Source organism: Oreochromis aureus, linkage group 19 (assembly GCF_013358895.1).
Source record: "Oreochromis aureus strain Israel breed Guangdong linkage group 19, ZZ_aureus, whole genome shotgun sequence".
Taxonomy (NCBI): domain Eukaryota; kingdom Metazoa; phylum Chordata; class Actinopteri; order Cichliformes; family Cichlidae; genus Oreochromis; species Oreochromis aureus.
Genome location: NC_052960.1, coordinates 5,928,805 through 5,951,373, shown reverse-complemented (window position 1 = coordinate 5,951,373; position 22,569 = coordinate 5,928,805). Strand labels below are relative to the sequence as shown.

General features: G+C 41.0%; 1 protein-coding gene across 1 annotated transcript; it reads right to left on the bottom strand.

Moving 5' to 3' along the window:
* Window positions 1-1,161: 1,161 nt before the first annotated feature.
* On the bottom strand, window positions 1,162-16,376 carry LOC116325300 (F-box only protein 33). The gene is made up of 6 exons (XM_031746150.2): window positions 15,582-16,376; window positions 12,829-12,939; window positions 10,744-10,904; window positions 10,450-10,658; window positions 10,046-10,343; window positions 1,162-9,560 (listed from the first exon to the last, which is right to left on the bottom strand). The coding sequence occupies exons 1-6, from the start codon at window positions 16,013-16,015 to the stop codon at window positions 9,295-9,297; spliced, it is 1,479 nt and encodes a 492-aa protein (XP_031602010.1). The 5' UTR covers window positions 16,016-16,376; the 3' UTR covers window positions 1,162-9,294.
* Between the last annotated feature and the right edge of the window lie 6,193 nt (window positions 16,377-22,569).

Genomic DNA, 22,569 nt, shown 5'->3' with positions numbered 1-22,569 from the left:
CCATGTCTACGTATCCAAATGGGTTGAATTACGTTCAGGTAAGATAGTTGTGTTTAAAGAGTGTATAGTGACATGAGGGGCATTTTCTTGCCCGTTTCATTTCTGACATTGGCGTCTTCAAACTATGATTAAAATTATTGTTGGAAGACATTTTTGAGCAGATAAAAAGCAAGTCTGTGGTGACAGGCTGGTGTGAGATCAGTAAGGTGGAAGCAGGAGAGCAGGAGCAGAAGGATATTGAAATCATCACAGGGGAATATTTTAACATGTGAAATATTTTTTGGAGCAGGATTTTGCAGAAGAGCTAAAAAGGAGAGACACGTTTTTCTTGTCTTTGTTATGTTTTACATCTCTGGGCTTCCATAGATCCATTTGCAAGTGCTTTATGCTGTTTACTCAAAGGAAGTCCCTGTGGTGCGCTGCAGGGACTTCCTCTGAGTAAACAAAGAAATGGCAAAATAACATTGTGTAATATCGTTGTTCAGTGGGGAGGGACTTAACAAGTAAAGATGAGGAATTTTCTGGTGGGGGTGGGTGGGACAGTTTAACATTTTATCTTTACATTTGATTATTTCATCAAATTCTTCAGTGGCACTTTCTCACTTACCCACTCGACTGAGCCACATCAGATAGATAACCCACCTCAATGGTTTTGTTAACGGTCTTGATTATTGCATTAAATGGGTGACCTTAAAAGAAAAGGCAAGACCAAGTCGTCTTTTTCATCATCTCAGGAATCTTTTCTAATGCTTATGTCCATTGTAGGTGTGGAAATGGTTAATAACTGAGAAATGTCATTTAAAATTAGGTGAGTTGAACCCATTTAAAAAAAAAACAAAAACAAAAAAACCCAAAGGTCATGAGGAGCAGTTATTGTTTTTTTGCACTAACGGGTGTGGAGGTGTGAAAAAGGCTGGGGACCAAGGGTGGATTAAGACACAATAGGCTACTTAAAGACACACGGGAAACCAGTGGGTCATGTAATGTCCCTGCAGACTAATTGTGACTGAGTTTTGGGTCTACTTGACATTCATGCACAATAATGGTCTGGTTTGGTTTGATGATTGGAGATTGCAGAACGACAGACGACTTCTTTCCAATGCCAGTTTTTAATGGATTTGAGGGGGAAAAAAAAAGAAAAGAAAAGACAAATGAAGCAAGTGACATTTTATTGTTTTTATTCACTGACTAAAAGAAGAGAAGCATTCATTCCACAATAATTCAAATCAACATTCGTCAGGTTGACCCCTCAAGTGTATGCCATCTGTCAGTTCAGAGGTTTTACATGGAGGTTTATAACATGTCCTCCCTTTTCTTCACCACAGAGCCATGGATCAACACTGTTCAATGATAAAATCTGTCCTCTTACTTCCAGAGGACTCTTTCCCTGCAGACTAATCCAAAAAACAGCTGGGATGATTTCAAATATCACTTTTATGTGCCTTTTCTTGTAGACATTTAGGGTAAAACTCGGTTTTGCTTGGTCTTAAAAATCCACAAGCCATTCTTTTAATCACACCTTGGTCTGTTTGACATAGCTCAGGTGAGTTACAGCATTGACTCGCTTTTAAAGCTCTGTGCAGAACAGATTTGGAAGTTTTTGTTTCTGAAATATGCTCTGTGGTACCTGAAGTCTGTCCAGCTGTGTTCTGGGTTCAGTCTGATTCCCTGCTTACAGAAAGGAGGTAATAACCCGGTGCTATGTGCTCACGTTAACCGACACAGTCGCACAGGAACGTTACGCTCAGAATATTCAACATTAACGATGGTAAAACCATTTCTGCAAAAAACACACAACAACAGAGCTTCTGATTTACAAAGTCTGCGTGATTTCAGAGTATACTTCATGTTCATAAATTGAACCCGGACATGTGTTGCATAAGAGTATACCACGGTAATGCAGTGTTGATACCTATACAAATATGCACTGTGTGAGTTTAGATATCTATATAGTTTATATTTCTTCCTCTATGGTTTTTCTAAAGATGCAGCCGGGCGCTGTCAGCACTGCTTGTGCCCCCTTTGTGGCCACTAGTAAGACTGCTGTTATTGCAAACTGTCCTGATTTTAAACAAATGCACAACATTCGTACCACGATAAAACTGGGGCCATCTAGCCAGTCTCACAGAGACCAAGAGTGAGCCCGCCGTCACCGCTGCTGTCGCTGGGCTGGCTGACCAGAATCAAAAAGATCTTAAAACTAAACGATAAGATTTCAGAAATCATCATAAGGCCAAGTATTGTCATTGCAAGTTCTTATTAGTTTACATCTTCGCTTCTATTGTATGACAGTGAGAAAAACCAAATATAAAAATAGGAGGAAAAGAAAAAAGAAAAAGAGGGTGAGTGTGGATTATATGCATTCCTCTTGCATAGTTGTATTGCTGGACTGGGCAGCAGGCCTGCCTGCCTGGCTAATTAGGAGGTTTGGCTCTCCAGACTTGACAAGAACGACTTTGTTTACCAGCCAGAAACATCACAGCCACAGTAGCTGAGATCTAAATGGAGATAGTTGGCCGACACTGAGCATGAATATCTATCAGGTCCATGATACAGTCAGGCGCTGCGTGAATCTCGCCATGCACCAACGATACTGACAGAATTTGGCCAGGTTAATGCCATCAGTGCCACTTTGTTGTTTCGCCTCTACATCTACAGAGAAGCAAGTAAATGATAACACCATTACTATCGCACCCAGGCTGACATCATCATCATCAACATCAGCTGGCTGGAAAACTAAAAGCCGGAGTGTCCAAACTTCCTGTCAGTGCTAGTACATCTAGCCTCAAACACATCTACTTATCTCTGTTACAGGACTGATTTTATACCAGTGCAACGCACATCCAGTGTTTGTCTCCAAGTTACTGAAACACATCAGGATGCTAATCAGATTTGTCACATTCCTGCATGCGGCCAGCCCTGTGTGAGCTCATTCAGTCCTGCATGTACTGGTAGTAGTCTGTGGTCAAAGCATTTCAATGAGAAAAAAACAAACCTAAAAAAAAAAAAAAAAAAAATAATAATAATAATAATACAACCTTGCTATGAGGAAACCCTGTCTCTTCATGTTAATCCTCCAGAAACATTGAACCAGCCCTGAATGTCTTTTAGGGAAGGCTTCAGGCCCACAACCATCTTACTACCTCTTTTTCTTAAGCTATTTAAGTTAAGTTTCATTTTCCAGAACATCCTGAGAGTCAACATCAGAAACCCTCGAGTCGGCATCGAGTCTAACCAACGATCAAAGTGGAAATGAAACTTGTGATGTGTGTCTCCCTGTGGCTCTGAGCCCGTGTTTAGGCGGATGCAGATTTGACACAGTCTGCTGCTTTGGTACTAAAATAACACACACTCATGACCCTGTCCATGTCAAGGGAATTAGTAGTGGCTATCACAGAGGTTTCATACCCATCCCTCTGTATAACAGGCTTGATTGGACAGTATATTTACAGTTCTGCAAGCATGCCACCAAGGCCAACTTTCTCAGATGGAGTGCATTAGAGGCCAGCTCTGTGGGTTCATTTAGGGGCCATTCGAGCCCAGTTATCTTCCAGGATTTCTCTGAATGCACATAACAGCACAAGAAAAAATAAAATAAGAAGCTAAATAATAATTAAAAAAAAAAAAAAAAAAAAAAAAAAAAAGTAAAATGGTCAAAAGGGCTGCGGCCACTTGAATGTGCAGTAAGTGCTGGTAATGGTCTCCTGAATAACTGACATCCCATCACCCCTCCAGAGCCTTCAAACCTGTCATTTTTAATGGCAGGACTCATTAAAAATAAGGCTCTGCTAGCTTTGTGTCAGTCAAACAAACTCCGTCTGCACATGTTATAAAAACCAGCCCAGCACAGGCTTCTGTGCATCCAAAGTGAACATGCACCTCTGTGTCCTTAACACGTAGTCCTGTTCTTGACCTGCCAGACTGACTCAACATGTGAAACCACCTGATTCCACAGCCCTCTTTTTTTAGCACTGTGATAGTCAAGTTGCTTTTGTTCCCCCCCCCCCTCTGTCCTTTGTGACTTTGTGTACCGGACACAATATGGCCTCAGGATGCTGAAGCATGGCATCGCAGAAACACACATTAGAAACTCAATTTACCTCCTGAAATGAACAACACCCTTCAAAACCATTTCTAAGTGTTATCACACCTCCACTCTGCTCAGACCAGCTGCTAATCTGGTGTGACTCTTCAGTTCTAGATGCATCTCTGATCTCTTCACACACAGACCATTCAAAGTAAAAAATATAGTTTATCTGTAGATAGAGTAATCTTCTTGCAGACCTTGGAGCAGTAAACTGTTTGCTTGTCAGACGGCCTGAGCGACGCCTGCGTGGAATGTCCTGTTCCTAGAAGATCTCTAGCAGCAAATCACTTTATAGCTCAGGACTAAACACTTCCCCTCAAACTTGACCTTGGCTACAGGCTTACCGGCCAAACACCACATCACATAAGACACATGGGCCTTTGTCCTCACTCTGCTATCTTTCAGGGTGTAACTCCTCCTGGAAGCATCTGCGAGAGTGTTTAGTCCCTGACTTTACTGAGATTGAACCTTCTTAGTTTTACATTCACTTGTTCCTCACAGTGAAACAGACGATGGACAGGGGAGAGAAAGGAGGAGGAAAACTCCAGATCACTCTGCTTAAGCCTCTGTAGGAGTGTCCTGCACTGGACTGGACTTTAAGCAACATGCACTGTAGACCCTGAGTGCCGATTAGAGGTAACACTGTACAAGATGTGCAGCAACGCTGATCCAATAATGCCTTAAAAACCCATATTCTTGTGTTTCTAAACACAGGGCACAGTCAATGACCAGACAGGAAGCCTTTTGCTCTTAGGTCTGCATTCACTCCAACCACATGGCGAGACTGTTGACATTTTATCACGTCCACAGTATGGTCCAAAGTGTAAGAAGGGGAGAGTTTGACACCAAACAGACTATTAATAGTCAGTGGAATAAACATAGGAAAAAAAGGAGTGGAGAAATATCAGAATAGTAGGAGGTTTAAAGGAGAAAACAATACTGGACCAGCCTCCAGTCAGCGTGTGTCTTTGTGGGCACTTCAGATAGACTTGTGTCTGGGTTAAGTTTGTTCCTCTGTGGTCTTTGGCAGCTAAGAACACATCAAGGGTGGAGAACAGATCCAGTGACTCCTAATATTCTTTCAGCTTCAGGCCTGAGGTTTCCATCGTCGTCGTCCTTTTCCAAAAACCGATTGAACCCTGAGAACGAACGATTTCTGTTCCCGTTTCCCGCTGCAGAAGAAGTGATAAGACTACACTGGTGAACACGAGCAAGCCTCCCCCTCTCCCCTACAAATACAAATACACACAGGCATGCATACAGTGCATGGGACTGCACAGCCAAAAACATATTATTTACATATTTCTACTGCATACACGTGAAAAGCGGAGCAGAAAAATGAAGGCAGGATCCGAGAGGAATCAAAACACGATGACTGCCGAAACCTTCATCACTGCAGCTGTTAACCCTTAAAAACTGAACTTATAACAACAACAGCTGCAACACCTAACAAAGCCAATATTTTGCTGACAGGCGAGGTTTGAAAAGCAGTGAGACTTCAGAGGCTTTCAGGCACAAGATGGCTCAATATTTAGCTATTGGCCACAATGCTGGACTGGTTGCACTTCTGTTTGACCTCTTGTCTCCTTGGAAGGATAAACCAGGATTTCTCTACACGTGCCTTCACTAAAATAGTTTTTTTTCCCATTTCTAGTTTTGTGGTATAAGTATTTCAGCAAGCTAACAAATTTGAACTGTAATTCTGATTATCGGAGCTTAATCTCTGGTAAAAACACCATTCCTTCCTTTAATTTTGGCAGATAAACAGCCAAATCTAAGTTCTAGCATGAAGCCAATAAAAACTAGAGACTTGTGAAGACAGAAAACTGATGACGAAACGAGAATGGAACAGCTTCTTAAAAATCTACTTGCTTATTTGAGGTGACCATTTACTTTGACATTACATTCTACTAAACATTGCCGTGATTTTTACACCTCTTACCTGGCTGACATCTACGAACAATACGAAGCTCTAACAGCTTTAACATCTTTCACATAAAAGAGATTTTAAAAACACGAAGGAGCGTGGAGGAAGATGACATTAAAAACCAACACGTTTTGGTCTGAATGTGTGATGTTGGTACGTTTCCCCTCTGAGTGTTTGAGTGTACAGCGCTATTTACAACCACAAACAGCCTTTAAAAGAAACTCTTGGTATCAAAGTGCATTTATCCTGAGATATGAACCAAGGACTATAGAGATTATCATGGCTAAACCACCAAGGTCCCCTTAAACAGACAAGCAAACATTTGGTATCCGGGGCCGGTCGCTGCGATGAATTCATTCTGAAACTAGCAAAGTGCTGGCACACTGGTTCCATATCAGTCCATGGGGAAAGAGAATAAAATCACTAAGGTCAACACTGTAAACTATAGACCCTGATATGGACCTTTACAGTGTGCAGTGCCATTGTCATCAACCTTTACAAATCCATGCCTGAGCTGAAGCCATTTGGGTGGGCAGCTTTTCTGACAGTGGCTCGTTTACGCACGAAAGTTGGGTGCATTTAAGTCCAACCCAACTTCCATTTTTCCTGTTAAAACCTCAACTCAGCTCAGAAAACTCCCCAATAGGACCTCATAACCACTCAGCAGTCACAACACTGTAGGATCACACTGCCATATTGGGCCCAGTAATCAACTGATGGTGCCCGTGTCTATCTGGAGTCATTTGGTCTATGGTGCCTCGCTTTAGCTGTTAACATTCATTTCATGTATTAAAGTGATCGCATTCACTTGAAAGCAGACAAGTAAAGACACTGACTTAATCAAAGTCATGCAATTGTGAATGAATGAGGACAAGCTCAGCCAGACCCACAGGGCCAAAGCATTTCACCCTCAGATGACCGACCATCAGTTCAAACATTAATTGGGCCCAGCAGGTCCCCTATTGACAGCATAGATTCATTTGAACCACCCCACAGCCTCTCAGTCCCTCACATCTACTGAAGATATAAGACACGTGCAGCAAGCAGCATGGTTGTACCATTCTTTAGTCTTTATCAACCATAATCTTTGAAAACAAATGTATGATTAGGTTTGCTGACCCCTCCGACTGAGGGTCTATCGGATGGCAAGATAAACAACAACATCAATAACAACTGTAGCCAGAAAACAAGGGGCTGTTTCAAAAGGCAACTGTGACTCAAGAGGAAATAATCCAAAGAAAATAAAATAAAAACAAAAGTTCTACTCACATTAACTGATTGTTTCACACAAGCTACACAACATTGCCACCACTGCTGGTCGTAGAGACATTAAAAGCCTACCTGAGACTGACAGAAGCAGCTTTCGTCACATGACCCGAAACCTTACTGTGCTGCTGCATTGAAGGAGGAAGAGGAAGAAGGGGGAAAAAAAAGAAAAGAAAAGAAAAAGAAAAAGAAAAGAAGAGCAGTCTTGGCTGTCAGTGAAACCGACAATGTTAAAACTCAGCTATTCAGCAAGATCTGCCAAACCTCTGCTTCCAATAGTTATACAGTAAGCCTTCAATGGCTGGCCAACAGCGTCAGAAATGAATTAAGTTACATTCAATGCACCCATTCCCCCCCTCCTTGCTCTCAATCATGATTTGTTCCCCCTCAAAAAGAAAGAAGAGCTCTTCCTACCAACAGTACTGCTGCCATGACCTGTGTGGAAGCTGCTCCTGCAGAATACTGCTGCTGTTCTAACATGGCCTAACCAAGAGTTTGGAAGCTGTTACAAAAGAGATTACTTAAATCACAAATATACATATGGCATTATGGAACAAAACCCCATTTTCTCTTAAAAAAAATAAAAAAAATATGAAGGACTATTTGAAGATGTTTTTGACCTCAGAGCCCTCCAGCTTCATGATTTTTGACTTTGTGTCATGTGTCCCTTCTGCATTCTTACAAACAACTGGAAGGCTCTGAAATCAGAAAGACAGAGATATTCATCCTGAAAGTAGAAAAAGATTTTCTAGTTGTCGTTTTGTGATGAGCTGAATTTTGTAGTTTGGCCCTGAAAGTGAGTCAGAATACGGGGCTTCCCATTTAGCTGACGCTGAGGTTTCCCTAGAAAGTCAACAAGAGAGCAGGGTGCAAAGTGTGTTGGCGACAAGCATGTAACAATATTCTCCTCAACACCATCGGTAAGGATCTCAAAACCCCTAAACTATTTTGGCTTTGAGTCGACCCCCCCCTCAATAATCATCAGTCATGGCGCTGACACGGCTGTTACATTAAAACTCACTAGCAGCAGCCACAGCCATTTCACAGTGGCGTTTCCCACCCGGCTGGCAAGGCTCTTGAACTAGTGGACAAGTGCACGAGATGCTCTTTCAGAGCGACAGAAGAAGCAGCTATGGTTGTGTTACCCAGGAAGTTACTGATCAGTAAGTTTATAGACTCCAGACAGATGGACACAGAGCAATGGTTTGTTTAAAAAGATTAAAAAAAGAAGAAAAAAAGAAAAGAACTAAAGCCAATAGCTTGTGGCTGAACACACAACCCTTCTTAAATCCCTACAGTTCATCACTCAACCCGCCTGCCTGTCCTGTTCTAGTAGTGAGCAGGATAATAATATATCTGTATTTAAATACACAAAGCCAATACAGGCAAGGAAACCACCAAGCAGGAAGAAGGAAAAAGAAACCCCAACTGGGTTATACAAAGAGCAAGGAGGGATGGAAACAGTCAAATTAAAAAACAAAGACAAAAAAAACAAATCAAAAGGTACATTACACAGATGCTCCAGAGGTTATTAAGGTGAAGGAGAGAGCTCTGAATACTTGTGGGCAAGACCAGACCAGACTGAGCCGAGCGGGCGTTGGAAGCCGCACGCTGACCCACAAACTAAAACCTGTGAAGTCCTGCCAGCTGTCAGATCTCTGTGTGATATTCAAACCTAATGCTTTTCAGATTGTAATTAGCAATCCAGTTTTAAGTTAATACTCCTATCTGCAATATACACATATTTAAAACATCAGAAGATGAATCCATTTTTCAAGCGACTGGCCAACTGGATAATAAGAGTAGCAAAGCAAGACAACGTCGAAAAATGGTCAGACTTAATTGTGGAAAAAAATTTTTAAAAAATAAAAACAATCAGCTCACGTCAGCTCACATAATTTATAAACCATTCTTAAACTCCACTTTAGATTTCTCGTTTGGTCTTGCACTCTGTTGGTCTGGTCTGGTCTTGACACAGTTTAGGCTGTGATGTCTTGGGTTTTCCATCCTCTGTTTACATGCCCATGCTGAAGGCGCGCAGCTCATGGTGGAAGTGCTGGGTGGGTTCGGACAAAAACACGCTGGAATCCAGGCAAGGCTGCCAGACACGGCCGAGGCCCAGAGAAACCTCCTTGACCAGGTTGCGGACCGGGTCGCCCTCCATGCACACCGACTGGTCTGGATCAAAGTCGATGCTATCCTCGGAGACGGTCAGGACACGGAGACTGGACCCTCGCAGTCGGGAGATGGCCACCAAGTTATGGGACCACACAGTGTAACCTAAAAGGATCAATCATTCAGATTTCAAAGCTAATAATGAACATGTTTTGCAGATTTATACTCGACACAAACCATACCAACTTCTTTTTAATACGGCCTACAGGAAGACAAGACTGCCAATGAACTCTGCAGTTACTTTACCGCTGGCTTCCTTCAAGCTACATTAGCTCTCCTGTTAGCAGCCAGTGCACTGCTGCTGATGTGCAGTGTACTAAGCATACCACTGAATTAAATAATAGTCTGTAGACTGGCTTTTTTTACAAAAAAAAAAAATAAAAAAAATAAATCATTATTCAGCTTTTTCAGGGATGCAATCTAAAAATACTGGACTGTTGTGTCCACAGTCACAACAGTAAGTCCACAGCTTGCTGGACTGTTTAGAAAACAGTCACTACAGGCCTGTTTTGTATGGAACTATTACCACCGGCCACACAGATCTGACCAACTACAGCTCACATTCTGTCAAAGAATGAAACTGAACTCACCATGTATCACGAGTACAGCCAGCTGAGTACATCTCCATGCCAACAGGACCAAAGGGTCTTCGTTACGATTGATGCTGAGGTCAGGGAAGTCAGGGCCATCCCTCAGGAGAAGGAAGTGAGTCAGCGTTTTGTTGTACTGCTGGGAGATGAGCTCCAGTGTGGCATCGGTCACCGGCATGCTGTAACTGTCGAGGTGAAGTCGCTCGAGGGGAAGGCTCGGCTTTAGGACCCTGAGGAGCTCAGAGCTGTCGACCTCCAGGGCCATGACGTACACTCGCAGGTTGGCGCTTACACGAACCTGGGGAAGACCACACGTAAACTTACTGATATGCTACGATTTACTAAATGCACAGAGCCTCAATTCAGGATGAAATAAAAGCCACAATATAGAATCACAGCAGTACCAGTGCCTTCCAGTTATCCTCTGTAGCGGTCCCTTCTAATGATTTAAACTCCAGGGTGGCCCCGTTGAGCAGCAGGGAGAGGCGATGAAGTGGAGTTCGCCGTGGAGATGCCAGCAAGCCACAAAGCTCAGATGTAAAGTCAGTAAAATCGAGAGCCAGAGAATGAAGGTTAGAGAGGCGATCCAACTCAGATGGGGAGACGAGGGGCCCTGAGGGAAATTCAGAGAGAAACTTTCAGTTATTCTGCATTACTGTCACATAATGTTTACAAACTACATGACGTAACAGACATACCTAGCTGATGGTCCAGTAAACTTAGGTGCTGCAGGGTCTCAGCTGAAGGATTGGACAGGCAGGATAAAGAACAGGGAGTCACCAGGCCCAGCATGAAGCTACAAGACAGCCACCTCAGCTGCCTGCTGTTGGAGAGGACCTCCATAAACAACTGTTGGATTCTATTAACAGGCAAAGAAAGATCATTTAAATAAACCAGAATGACTACAGCGGCCGTCAAATCTGGTTTAAAAAAAACAAAACAATCCCCAAAAATCATTCCTGACAGTGGAGTGAAGATAGAAAACATCATCAGGGTATATACACTTTCAAAATGTGCCGACTTTATGTGTTTAAATGTAAGCCTAAAATGGATCTATGGTAATGATGTGCAAACAATTTCGACACACACACTACAATCACACTGGTGGAGCTATGCTCAGCAACTTGGTGCATTTCACTCAGTGTTTTATGGCCAATTGTGTCTACAACACAAACCACATAGAGCACAGAAGCTACACTGAAATCTCATTTTTATTTAAACATCACTTACTGAACTACTGCTCAGCTGCAAAACAAATCCACAACAGCTGCTCTGAATGAGACAAAAAGCTATCAAGGCTGGCAGTGATGTGTATGTTACTCTGGAAAGCCAGTAGTCCATGTACTCTGTAAGTTAAACTGATATTAAAACACCTGACACAAGCACCAACCGGCCGACTATGAAACTCCTCGCCAGTTAAGTGAATGCTATTGATCATACTGTTACAGTGGATCACTCTGCTGAGGAATCTGGAACCCTTGCATTCATGTGGATGTTACTGTACATCAGTAAAAACTGCAGCTGGACAATACGCTCTGGACCCCAAGAAACAAAAACAAGTCACTGTCCTCATCCTCTAAATACCCTAAGAAATCCCATGTACATGCCCCAAAGAGTGAGAGCTGTCTGGGAGGCATAATGGACACAAACACTGTAATAAAAAAACGGGGTTGTGTGACCTCCTTCATAGTCCACTTCTCACCATTGAGACAGGGAGTGGCTCTACATGTACCTATCAGAGCAAGGCTATCCATCATCCACCATAATGTGTGTCCCAAATACAAAAACACTCCGAGCATGATGGGAAATAAATAAGAAATAGCAGCAGGAGGGCCCAACTCAAACGCAATGACTGATTTAGGCTGCTGCAATTAATAAACACAAATGGACAGAACATATAAAACTGGATTCAAGTCATAACATTTTCTGTCTTTTTACTTTAACCTATACATCAATCACTGACTGGCTTAGCTCCCCGTGCTGGGCCACCTGTCAGTGACCATCCAGGTGGAAAAGTTATAATATCCTCAGAATTGTTATGCAGGGGGAAACTATATATTTCAAGACAGGGGCTTTTCTTCCAAGCTGTAAATATGCTTCTTAAAGCTGTGAAGTTGGCCATTTAAAAATGGAGTCTATTGGGACTGATTTGCTTTTGGAGCCAGCCTCAAGTGGCCAGCATTTTTGGCACTTCTGCATTGGTTTAATTCATTTGCTGTCTGCTCAGTGCAGAGGTGTGTGCATGCATTCAGATTTGATGGGAATCAAAATTTCCCATCAGGGCCGATATACGTAGACGTCAGATACTGGGTTATGTAAACGACCACTATTTAAAGCCCTCAGTCTCTTAAACACCAACAACACACAAAAACAAACGCTCCCTTTTCAGAGAGTCAATGCTTTGTAATAACACTCACAGTTTTCCAGCAGGAAACCAGACACACACTTTGAGTGTTTGACGTGGACGAAGACTGTCCTGTGATGAAAAACGGTCTTTTCTTAATTTTGTAAATTAATTGCCCTTTTGAGACACCAAACACCGCAGACTTTCCATTACAACAAGAAGATGCAGTTTTGGAAATATTACTCATTCACACCCACATGCAGCTTTAATTATCACATTTTTTTTTTTTGACCATGTTACCAATACAATACTAACTGCATTCTTATAAAACCTACTAAATTTACATTGCAAACACTCTCTCCAAGGATAGAAACAGCCACCAAATCCAGTTCAGTCATTTCAGTGAAACCTGTTTTCATGCTTCGATGCTGTGTCTTACTCATTGATCTTTTTGTCCCCCTGGTGGATTAGATGCAGGTGAGAGCTGTCTAGTAGTCCCTCTTGCTGGAGAATGAAGGTGTCTCCATACAGACTCAGCTTCTGCAGATTTCTGAATAGACAAAGACAGGTACAGTTAGAAAAAATTTGCAGTTATTACTAGAACACCTGTATCAACAGCAGCAAGTCCGATGAGTCATCCGATCCAAACAACTTAAAAAAAAAAAAAAAAAAAAAAAAGTTTCACCTGTTAAACAAACTGCAGCCATTTTGTTCAGTGTAATTTAGTCCCTACTTCTCCCAAGCTGCTTTCTATCCCGCACAGAATTATGGCTGCCCTGCACTTTCCTGCAGTGCTGTTGAAAGCCCTTTATATCCTGGCACCCAAAATAGATTGGCAAAGATCAAGCAGCAGTGTATATGCCAAAGTTGATTCTTTCAAACACTGATGCAGTCAATGTAAGCATAGTGGTCACAATGCAGCCAATTACCTTGTTTCAAACAGACGATCTACACCTCTTTTGATAGTAATGTTTGGAAGATCACCAACATAAACGTAGTGAAAAGCAGAAAGGACCAATTTCTTTATAGGACCGGTTACAAACATAAGAGGGAAGGGCAGGTTTATCGGCAAATAGGATGACATTTACTTTCACATCAGTGTTGTTTTGGCTAAATGAACCAACAGGATTAAGAGGCAATAGATTTGTTCTTGTTACAAAAATATTGGAAAATTTACATTTTATCACTTCAGTTTAATTTTAATTTGGTCAGACATAAGTTAAAATCAAATAACTGCAAGTGACAATAACATGTATATGAATATCTTAAGAAATTAGTTAACACTTATTTTTACTGTTTTCATAATGATTGTGCTTAAAGTCAGTATCCCTATGAATGATGATGACAACCTTTAAATAGTCCAACGACACAATACACCAACAGCCATTACATTATAAACAAATATGAACGTTATCTGGGTGATGTGCAGTCTTCAAATAATAGTCAAACAGGTTCCATTAACCCAGAATTTCATAATTAGTGCATCCCTACAATTAACACTTAGCAAAGTGCAATTATTTATTGATAACAATTCTTGTTGTAGGCCATTTTCTCAACATTTTTAAATGTCTGAATTAGCCAACTCAATACTGATGGGAACATATCCTCTGCATAAGTGTCGCACATGCACCAGTTCAACCACAAGGGTTTCATACAGCCGAACATGGCACAGGCGTACCTGCGAGGTGAAGCGCATATTACCTTTGATGTACCCACTTCCTGTGTATCAACTGAGAGTTCAGGTTTATGGGCTCATGTGCAGCTACTTAGTGCCCTTAGAAAGAAACAACAACTTGTCTGTTCTCATTATTCGGAACATACGTCAGTGCTGGTGGAGCTGGCTCAGCGCACTAAATGAAAGGGTAAAAAAAACAAAAAACAAAAAAAACGGGCTTTTCATTACCCGATAGCGAGCTCTTAAGTTAGAGGTTGTAGTCCTGATCTTTTCAAAACTACCATGCACAAAAGAGACCATGGTTCTTAGATTCTCATAATGCTTCATCACCATGATGAGATCAGTGGAAGAAGTTCATCCATTTCAGTTCTGCCCACAAAGCCCACTTTCACAATTCTACATCTGGATGAACCTAAATTTGTCACATTTTAAAAGTGTGTTTGAATAAACAGGTGTCCAGAAGTGGCTTACCACAGATAGATCATTATTGGTGTCTATATGTTGCCTGATACACACTGATAGTCAGTGAAAGTGTTGTGTAGGAAGTGGGAGAACATCCTTCCTCTGCTGCTGAAGCTTATACAAACAACAGCCTGTTACTGAACTGAAACGTTATCAGTTAAAAGACAGCATTGGCACCAAATGCAACTTTCTGGATCTAGCTAGTAAAGATGTATACCAGCAGGGAAGTAGGAAAAGGGTTAAAGTTGTCCTTAAACTGAAACAACTTTAAAACAAACAAAATAATGTCAAATATTTCAACCCCTTTTGTAGGATTAAGATAAAGCAACCAGTTTTGAATGCCAGCATCAGAAAACACTGTAAAGAAGACGGGAGAAGGTGGAAAAAGGTGTGACACAGCTGCACCAATGAAATCTGAAGCGTTAACAGAGCCAAGTTTTTACAGAGTAGGAGAAATTATCCTGTGTGTGTGTGTGTGCGTGTGTGTGAAAGAGAGAGAGAATATAAGTGATCACATCCTACAAACGGACAACAGGCTAAATACATCCACACACTGTATATTTGTGTTTGTGTGTGTGTGTGTGTGTGTGTGTGTGTGTGTGTGTGTGTGTGTGTGTGTGTGTTTATGTCAGTGCTGATATCAGCAAGTCACAGCCAACAAAGCCTTCTAGCCTCCACCAGTGCTGCATTGTACCTGCTGCTATGGAGAGACCATAATGAGAAGTGTAAAATAGGACAGGTGACAAAAGGCATGCAGATGCCTTGCACATGCACCACCATTTAATTTATGCATGCAAAGCTGTCCTTAATAAACCAACAGTGCCTCCATATACATAACGCTTGCTGCCACTGCAAAGACCTGGCATGATTACGTAACTCTAATGCCAGGGTTTGTTTATAGCTAACTGAGCTAGCCAGTTGCTAGCCACTGCGACGCACCTAAACCCGAGAAATTTAAAAAACAAAATAAAACAGGGCGAACATGTCAAGCGAATTTTTCACTCCAATTAAAAATATCAAAGCAGACATTTCCAGAGGTTATTTTCTAGTATTACCTATTGTTTCGGATGCTGGTGAACACACATAACACCTGGTCCAAGTAGGTGGCCACGGCGTCCCTCCATCGCTCCTTGTGCTGCGCGTCGCTATCGGGACCCGCAGGCTGGTCCATCCTGGCGGACGACGGGTCGCTGTTCAGATGGCTAAGGTTTCCTTCCACCGGTGCGAGCTCCAGCTGCAACTCTCGCACAAAAGAGCCAAACTTTCGCATAAGGAACTCAAGCTTTGGGGTTTCGTCGGAGCTGGAGCATCCACCGCCACCTATTCGCAGTTTGAGCTCGGTCCACAGCGCGGGGTAGAACAGACACTCCCTCCAGCGAGAGCACACAGCCGAGGCCCGGAGCTTGTCTCGGTCGGACAGAAAGGAGAATATGTGGACAATAAGCTCGCTGGGCAAAGCCATGGCTCCGACACCCCCGCACAGAGCCATGGCGAGCTAAAAACGGCAAAAGCTGCTGTCGAAAAACCAACCAGACGTAAACGAAATGCCACAACCGTTTATTAAAGCGACGAGTTAACAGCTGCGAATATAAGCGACGCTTCTTCCTCTCGGTGAAAACAAACCGTTTTCAGCGTTGCCTTCAATACTACTGGAACGTACCACTCCACCGAATTACACGGGGACCGAAACAATCCCCACAAACCTTATCAAAACATCCATTGCGGTATTCCTTTTTTTTACTTCCTAACACTAATATTTTATTCCACCATGCTGATCAGTTGGTGGTATTTTCATCAGATTTGGGGTAACGCTTGACCGCATCGATACCTTGTCACTTGAATGGTTTCAACCGAAGGTTGTTATTTTTGCCATACTGTCGTACTCCGTTAGAGGGCAGTATTTCGCGCCTGGAAAAACCCCGAGCCTCCACATGATCTTTATTTTGGAGTAAGTTTCCAGCACGACACACCCCCTCTAGTTGATGCAAAAAACAACAAAACAAAACATTACAAAGACAAAAACAAGTATAAAAATAATTTACACACTACGCAGTCTCACAAAAGTAACATTTTGCATATTTTTAACAAATGAATTGCATCCAATATGAAAATTCTGGAAGCAAAAACTGAATGGTAATGGAAGTTTTATTATTTTAATGTCATTATAGAAGACGATTTTTTTTAAAATAATTGTTAATATACTGCTGTTATATTGTACGTAAACTCTAAATAAAGTCCCCGAAAAAAGATTAAATGTGTTTAGACATACTATCTGGATAACTTAGTTTGACCATTTTTTCCAATTTGTCTGTGAAGGTTCTCGGTCATCCAGGTCATCATAGTCTAAGGAGCTGGGAAAGAAAAGCGTCTGGACTTCTTTAAGTTTCCTTGAAGACGTTTCACCTCTCATGCGAGAAATCTCTTCAGTTCTAAGAGCAATTGGAGTCCCAGATTTTTTTCCTATTAATTTTCTTTTGCCTTTGCTTCCTTTAATTTGGTTATTTTGTGTTCAGTTTCCGGATATGCCCGGATATTGGGTAAGGTAGTTATTTGCAGTCATTTGATAAGTTAGAACTTCTTTGTGCCTGTCTATTTTACCTTTGATGGAATTTCATAATCATAAGGAATGATTGTTTAACTTTAACATAGTGACACCAGTGTGACAGTCCTAACAATTTGATCAAACTCCCCAGATTACAGTTTGCCGCATGGCTGCTGCACTGAAATGTAATTTTCAACTACAGGGCTGTGAAAAACTACTAGCCCTATTCCCAATTGCTTAGTTTTTTGAATGATTGTCACATTTAATGTTTCAGTTCATCTAATAAATATGAAAATAAGACTTATCTGAGTAAATACAAAAAGCAACTTTTAAATGTATTTTTTCATTGATTAAGGAATAAAACCTGCAGTCATTAGCATGTTGTAACTGTCGATGTGAAATTTGTTGACCATATTTTTTGGAAAGCTGAGTTCAATTTCACTCGCCACACCCAGGCCTGGTTAATTGACAGACATGTTGAATCATGAACTCACATAAACAGAACCTGTCTGACAAAATGAAGTTGGCTAAAAGGTCAAAAAAGCAACTCATCATGCCACGATCTAAAGAAACGTTGTATTTTTACTCAGTTGTATATAGCATTTGTATTCTATTTTTATCTTATTGTATATTTTATTCTATTTTATTCTACTGTATGTAGTATTTTATTTTATTCTGTACAGTTGTGTACTGTATTTATTCTTATTTTATTTTATTCTAATTTTTGCTTCATAACTTTGCACTGTCCACTTCCTGCTGTGACAAAACAAATTTCCCACGTGTGGGACTAATAAAGGTTGTCTTATCTTATCTTATCTTATCTTATCTTATCTTATCTTAAACTTAACAGATGAGAAACAAAGTAAATGACATCTATTAGTTAGGAAAGGCTTACAAAGCCATTTTTAAGGCTTTGGGTCTCCAGTGAACTACAACGAGCGCTTAGAGCTTCCCAGGAGTGGCTGTTCCCAGGAGTACCAAAATTACTGCAGGACTGCAGTTGAACGCTTTGAAAGGTTTAAGTACTGTTATTTCTGGAACTAACAAAAGATTTCATAAAAAACCCACAATACCAACAGTCAAACATGTTGGTGGTAGCGTGATGGTCTGGAGCTGCTTTGCTGCTTTAGACCCTGGACGACTTGCTGTAGTTGATGGAATCATGATTTCTGCTGCCTACCAGAAAACCCTGAAGGAGAATGTCCGGTATGAACTTAAAATAATCAAAAAACCCTTTAGTTACAGTTACTTTTTCCACACAGGGCCAGGTAGAGTGAGATAAAATTTTGGACATAGAGAGCCCAACAATACTGCTTGATCTGAAACAAAGTGTGGCAAATATAGATATAAATATACAAACAGCAGGTAAAATAAGTATTGAACATATGAGAAATGACAGTGAAAAGTATTGAACATGCTTAGTCACACGCATTTCACAGGTGTGATTTTGGCCCATTCTTCCACACCAATAGACTTCCAATCCTGAAGGTTCTGTGGGGCCCCTTCTTTGAACTCTGACCTTTAGTTCTTTCCATAGATTTTCAATTGGATTCAGGTCAGGTGATTGGCTAGGCCATAGCCTCTTTATTTTCTTTCTCTGAAACCATTTGGTTTTTCCTTGGCTGTGCGTTTGGGATCATTGTTTTGCTGAAACGTCCACACTCCTTTCATCTGCATCATCCTGGTAGATGGAAGCAGATTTTGATCAAGAATGTCTTGGTACATTTTTCCATCCGTCCTTCCTTCTATTATATGACAACCCAGCACCATGATGTTGCCATGGTGTTTTTGGGCTTTAAAATCTCCGATGTGATTGCAATTTTTGAGGGTTCAGTGAGCAGCATGGTCATTCAGGTTCTTTTATCAACAGGATATACAACAGCCAGGTGACTCAGCACAGCACCACTGAGCCGAATCCTCCTTAAGACTTTAAATCACAATACTGCCACTTTGTTGTCCTCTGGTCTTTAGTCACAATCTCTGATTTCCTGACAGGGGATTATTGGAGAAGATGACGTGTGAAGAGAAAAAAAAAAGAAAAGGTCTTAGCAGTGAAACAACAAAAGGGCGATCTGTTCTTTTTAACAGTTCTCTGTTTCATCTCAAATAACTTACAGTACATATAGAAATTGGCATCAATGTAATCTTCAGTAATTTTATCAGAAGTAGGAAGGCTTTAATCTTTAAGGGGGTATTTACTTTATGTATCCCCATAAATTCATACAAATTTCAGGAGAAAATAACAACAACTGAAAGATTATCTTGTAAAAACCCCAGAGACAAGAAAAATACACACAGGAAACCACCTTAAAGCGCTCCACTTTCACTCTGTACTATCCAATACTCATACAGCGCTCCCAAAAATTCCACTTTCACAAAGCTTATCCAAAGTATGGGTGACATTTTAGAAAAATTTAACATAATGAAGTTTAGGATATCATGGCCACTCACTGGAACCTTGTAGAGTGTCATGGCCAATCTACTGTGTTGAATTTCATTAGATTATATGGGTGTAGTGTGATTGGTCAGCGACTACGAATCTAAAACTAGCGAACTACAAGGGCTGAAGAAGTCAAAAAATCCAGTAATCACCAGAAAGTTGAAGAATAACTCTTCAGTATGTGAATATAATGTTGGTGAGTTAAAGTAAGGTAGCTTTATGTGATTTTGTCAGCTGCAGTGAGCGCAATCTTTACTTGAAAAGCATTTTCACTTAGGTTCACCTCTGTTGAACCCCTCTGGGATGTTTAAGGCCTTCAAAAAGCCAATTAATTTGAGTAATTAGCAATAAGAATAAAAATAAAAATAAAAGAAGCACCTCAATCAGTGCTCAGGGGCTGATTACAAATCCAAAAGATTTTTTACACCACTTAAAAACAAAAGTAAGGTTTTGAATAGTTTCCATCCATGAGTGATTTGACTAGAATTAAAAGTGTGAAGAAATCCTCCAATATGTGTCGTTAATATTCATTTAAATGTCCATAATTTAGCATGAAATTGAGACAGTATAATGATCTAGTGGCATTAGCTCCACACAGTGGAGAGTTGTAGTAATGACTAGAAAGTTCACTGACTCAGAAATAAACACACATTGAAGACACTTTTGCTCAGGGACTCCATGCTGTCCTCAGTCCATTCGTGGACTTCTCTTGGTCTGTATGCCGCCTGCAGAAGTGAAACCTTTGCCCTGCCAGCAGGATCTCCTGCAGTGAAACCTGCAGGATCTGCACAGCAGCCTAGAGCTGATGTACAAACTTCAATAAAAAATCTTGGAGGAAACACATCTTTCCAAACCTCTGCAGGCTCCTACCCGCTGCTGGAGGAGGGAGAGCAATTTGATCTGACCATGGACACTCAGCGCATTTCTCCATAGGAGCTGTCTATCAGGCAGGAAAAAGAAAAAAAGGAAGCTGCTTCTATAGGTGGCAGGAGTTCAGGCAGCAGTTTGATCTCCCGGAAGGCTCAAACTCCGAAGACATCACCTGCTACCTGGATCCAGGTGGGAAGTTCCACATCCAGGCATCCAAAAGTCCTTGTGAAGGAAGCTGAGACAGAGGTGAGTATGAAAAGGAGCTTTTGGGACTTTTTATGTTCAGTTACAGTTGACTATTATTTTAAAAACAATTTCACAGAGTTTATTTTGTTTAATATTAAAATGGGCAAATTTCATCTATCATACTGTCCATTTTGCCTGTTTCAGATTTGAAGACATTTTCATGTCTCAAGATTTTTTTTTAACCTAAAATTTCAATAATTAAAGTGGGAAGACTGACCAGAGTGGAGAAACTGAGAAAAGGTGACTTTATTCTACATGTTAAGATGTATTATAATAAAATAATAAAACATTTTAATTATGTTATGTTACTTTGAAGTCCAGCTTTTTCTTGGTATTATAATGAGAAGGCAAAACCCTGTATCACAGCTTTAGTGATGAAAGCTGAAACTACCTTAAAATATTCCCCTCATGAGAGGAATATTAGCTTTGATGGTGACTTGTCAACAAGATGAAGCGCTTATGTTTTAGTCTCCACAGCTCACGCTCAGTTTAGTGTTTGGACATCTTCTGGGTAATTACACATTGTCTTAATATGATTATTCAAGCAAAAGTGGAAAGGAAAAACACACATTAGATTTAGTAATGGCACACATGTTGTTCAGCAAATGACACATTCATTTTTAACAACAGCAGTTATTTTTAGCAGTGAAAGAAGAAATAAGGAGAAAAAAACATTAAAGTAATCGTGTGAGTGACACATAAGGTGCTTTATTGGCCCCCCAATTATTACAGTAACACTACACAACTTTTAAAAGTAGAAAACTGCCCTTTTGCCCTATCAGTCTACACTCAACAAACCATAATGACAATGTAAAAGTATGTTTCTGGACATTTCTGTTGAAGATTTGAGTTGTTAATTTTTGGATTCAGAGCCCATATTTTGTTCTTCTAGAAGCCCATTTGACAGTGATTACAATGTTAAGCTGTCTTTGGATCGGGCAGTTTATCCCTTTCTGCCTGATTAGCGAGAGCCTTCTGCCTTGCTTTCCAGTATTGTCTTAGCTGTATGCTTCAGATCATTGGGAAACTTCACTTCAGTCTCATGTTGCTGCACTCTGTACCAGATTTTCTTCTCTGTAACATGTTATATTATCCTCCCTTTGAGGTCATTGCTCAGAAGCACCTACATTATGTAATACTGCTCCAGCACGCTTTTTTCAGGGACAGTACTGTCAGGTAATGAGCTGTACCTGCAGTTTGCCAAACAAGTTGCTTGGAGTTCTCACCAAAGGGCTTAATTTATGTCTTATTACACCAGAGAGTCTCTTTTTCTAGTGCTCTCAAATGCTGTCTGGTGGGCAATCACACCTATTACTCAGAGCTGCTTCACCATCAAGGCCTCATTGCAAAAGCCTTCTAAGCTTTGTTAGAGTGACTGTTTGGTCGCACACGCACACACACACACACACACACACACACACACACACACACACACACACACACACACACACACACACACACACACACACACACACACACACACACACACACACACACACGCACACACTGCTTGGTGTCTTTCTAAACTATGTCCAATTAATCCAGTTTACCACGGTTGGAATCCAATCAAGTTTTAGACACATGGCGATGCAGGCAGGAGACATCTGACCCCAATTTTTCGGGTGCTACAGCACTGAAATGATCTTAGTGCTTTTGTAAATGACAGATTTCACCTGTAACAGTTATATTAACTTGAAACTCTGCTTTTATTCAAATGATGCAGATAAATAAACAAAGCAAACACACTTTTTGACCTGTGAATGCAGACCACCCTCAGACACAGACATCCAGATCCTCATGATCTTGTGCTACAAGCGTCTCTGTCCTCCTCTCCTGCTCCTTGTTGCTTCCTTCAGGGGGTCACCACCATTTAACCCTAAGCTTTGCATCTTCCTTGGCATAATTTCCTCTGGCACCCTGCTAATTAAGAGCTCCAGTGGTGGAT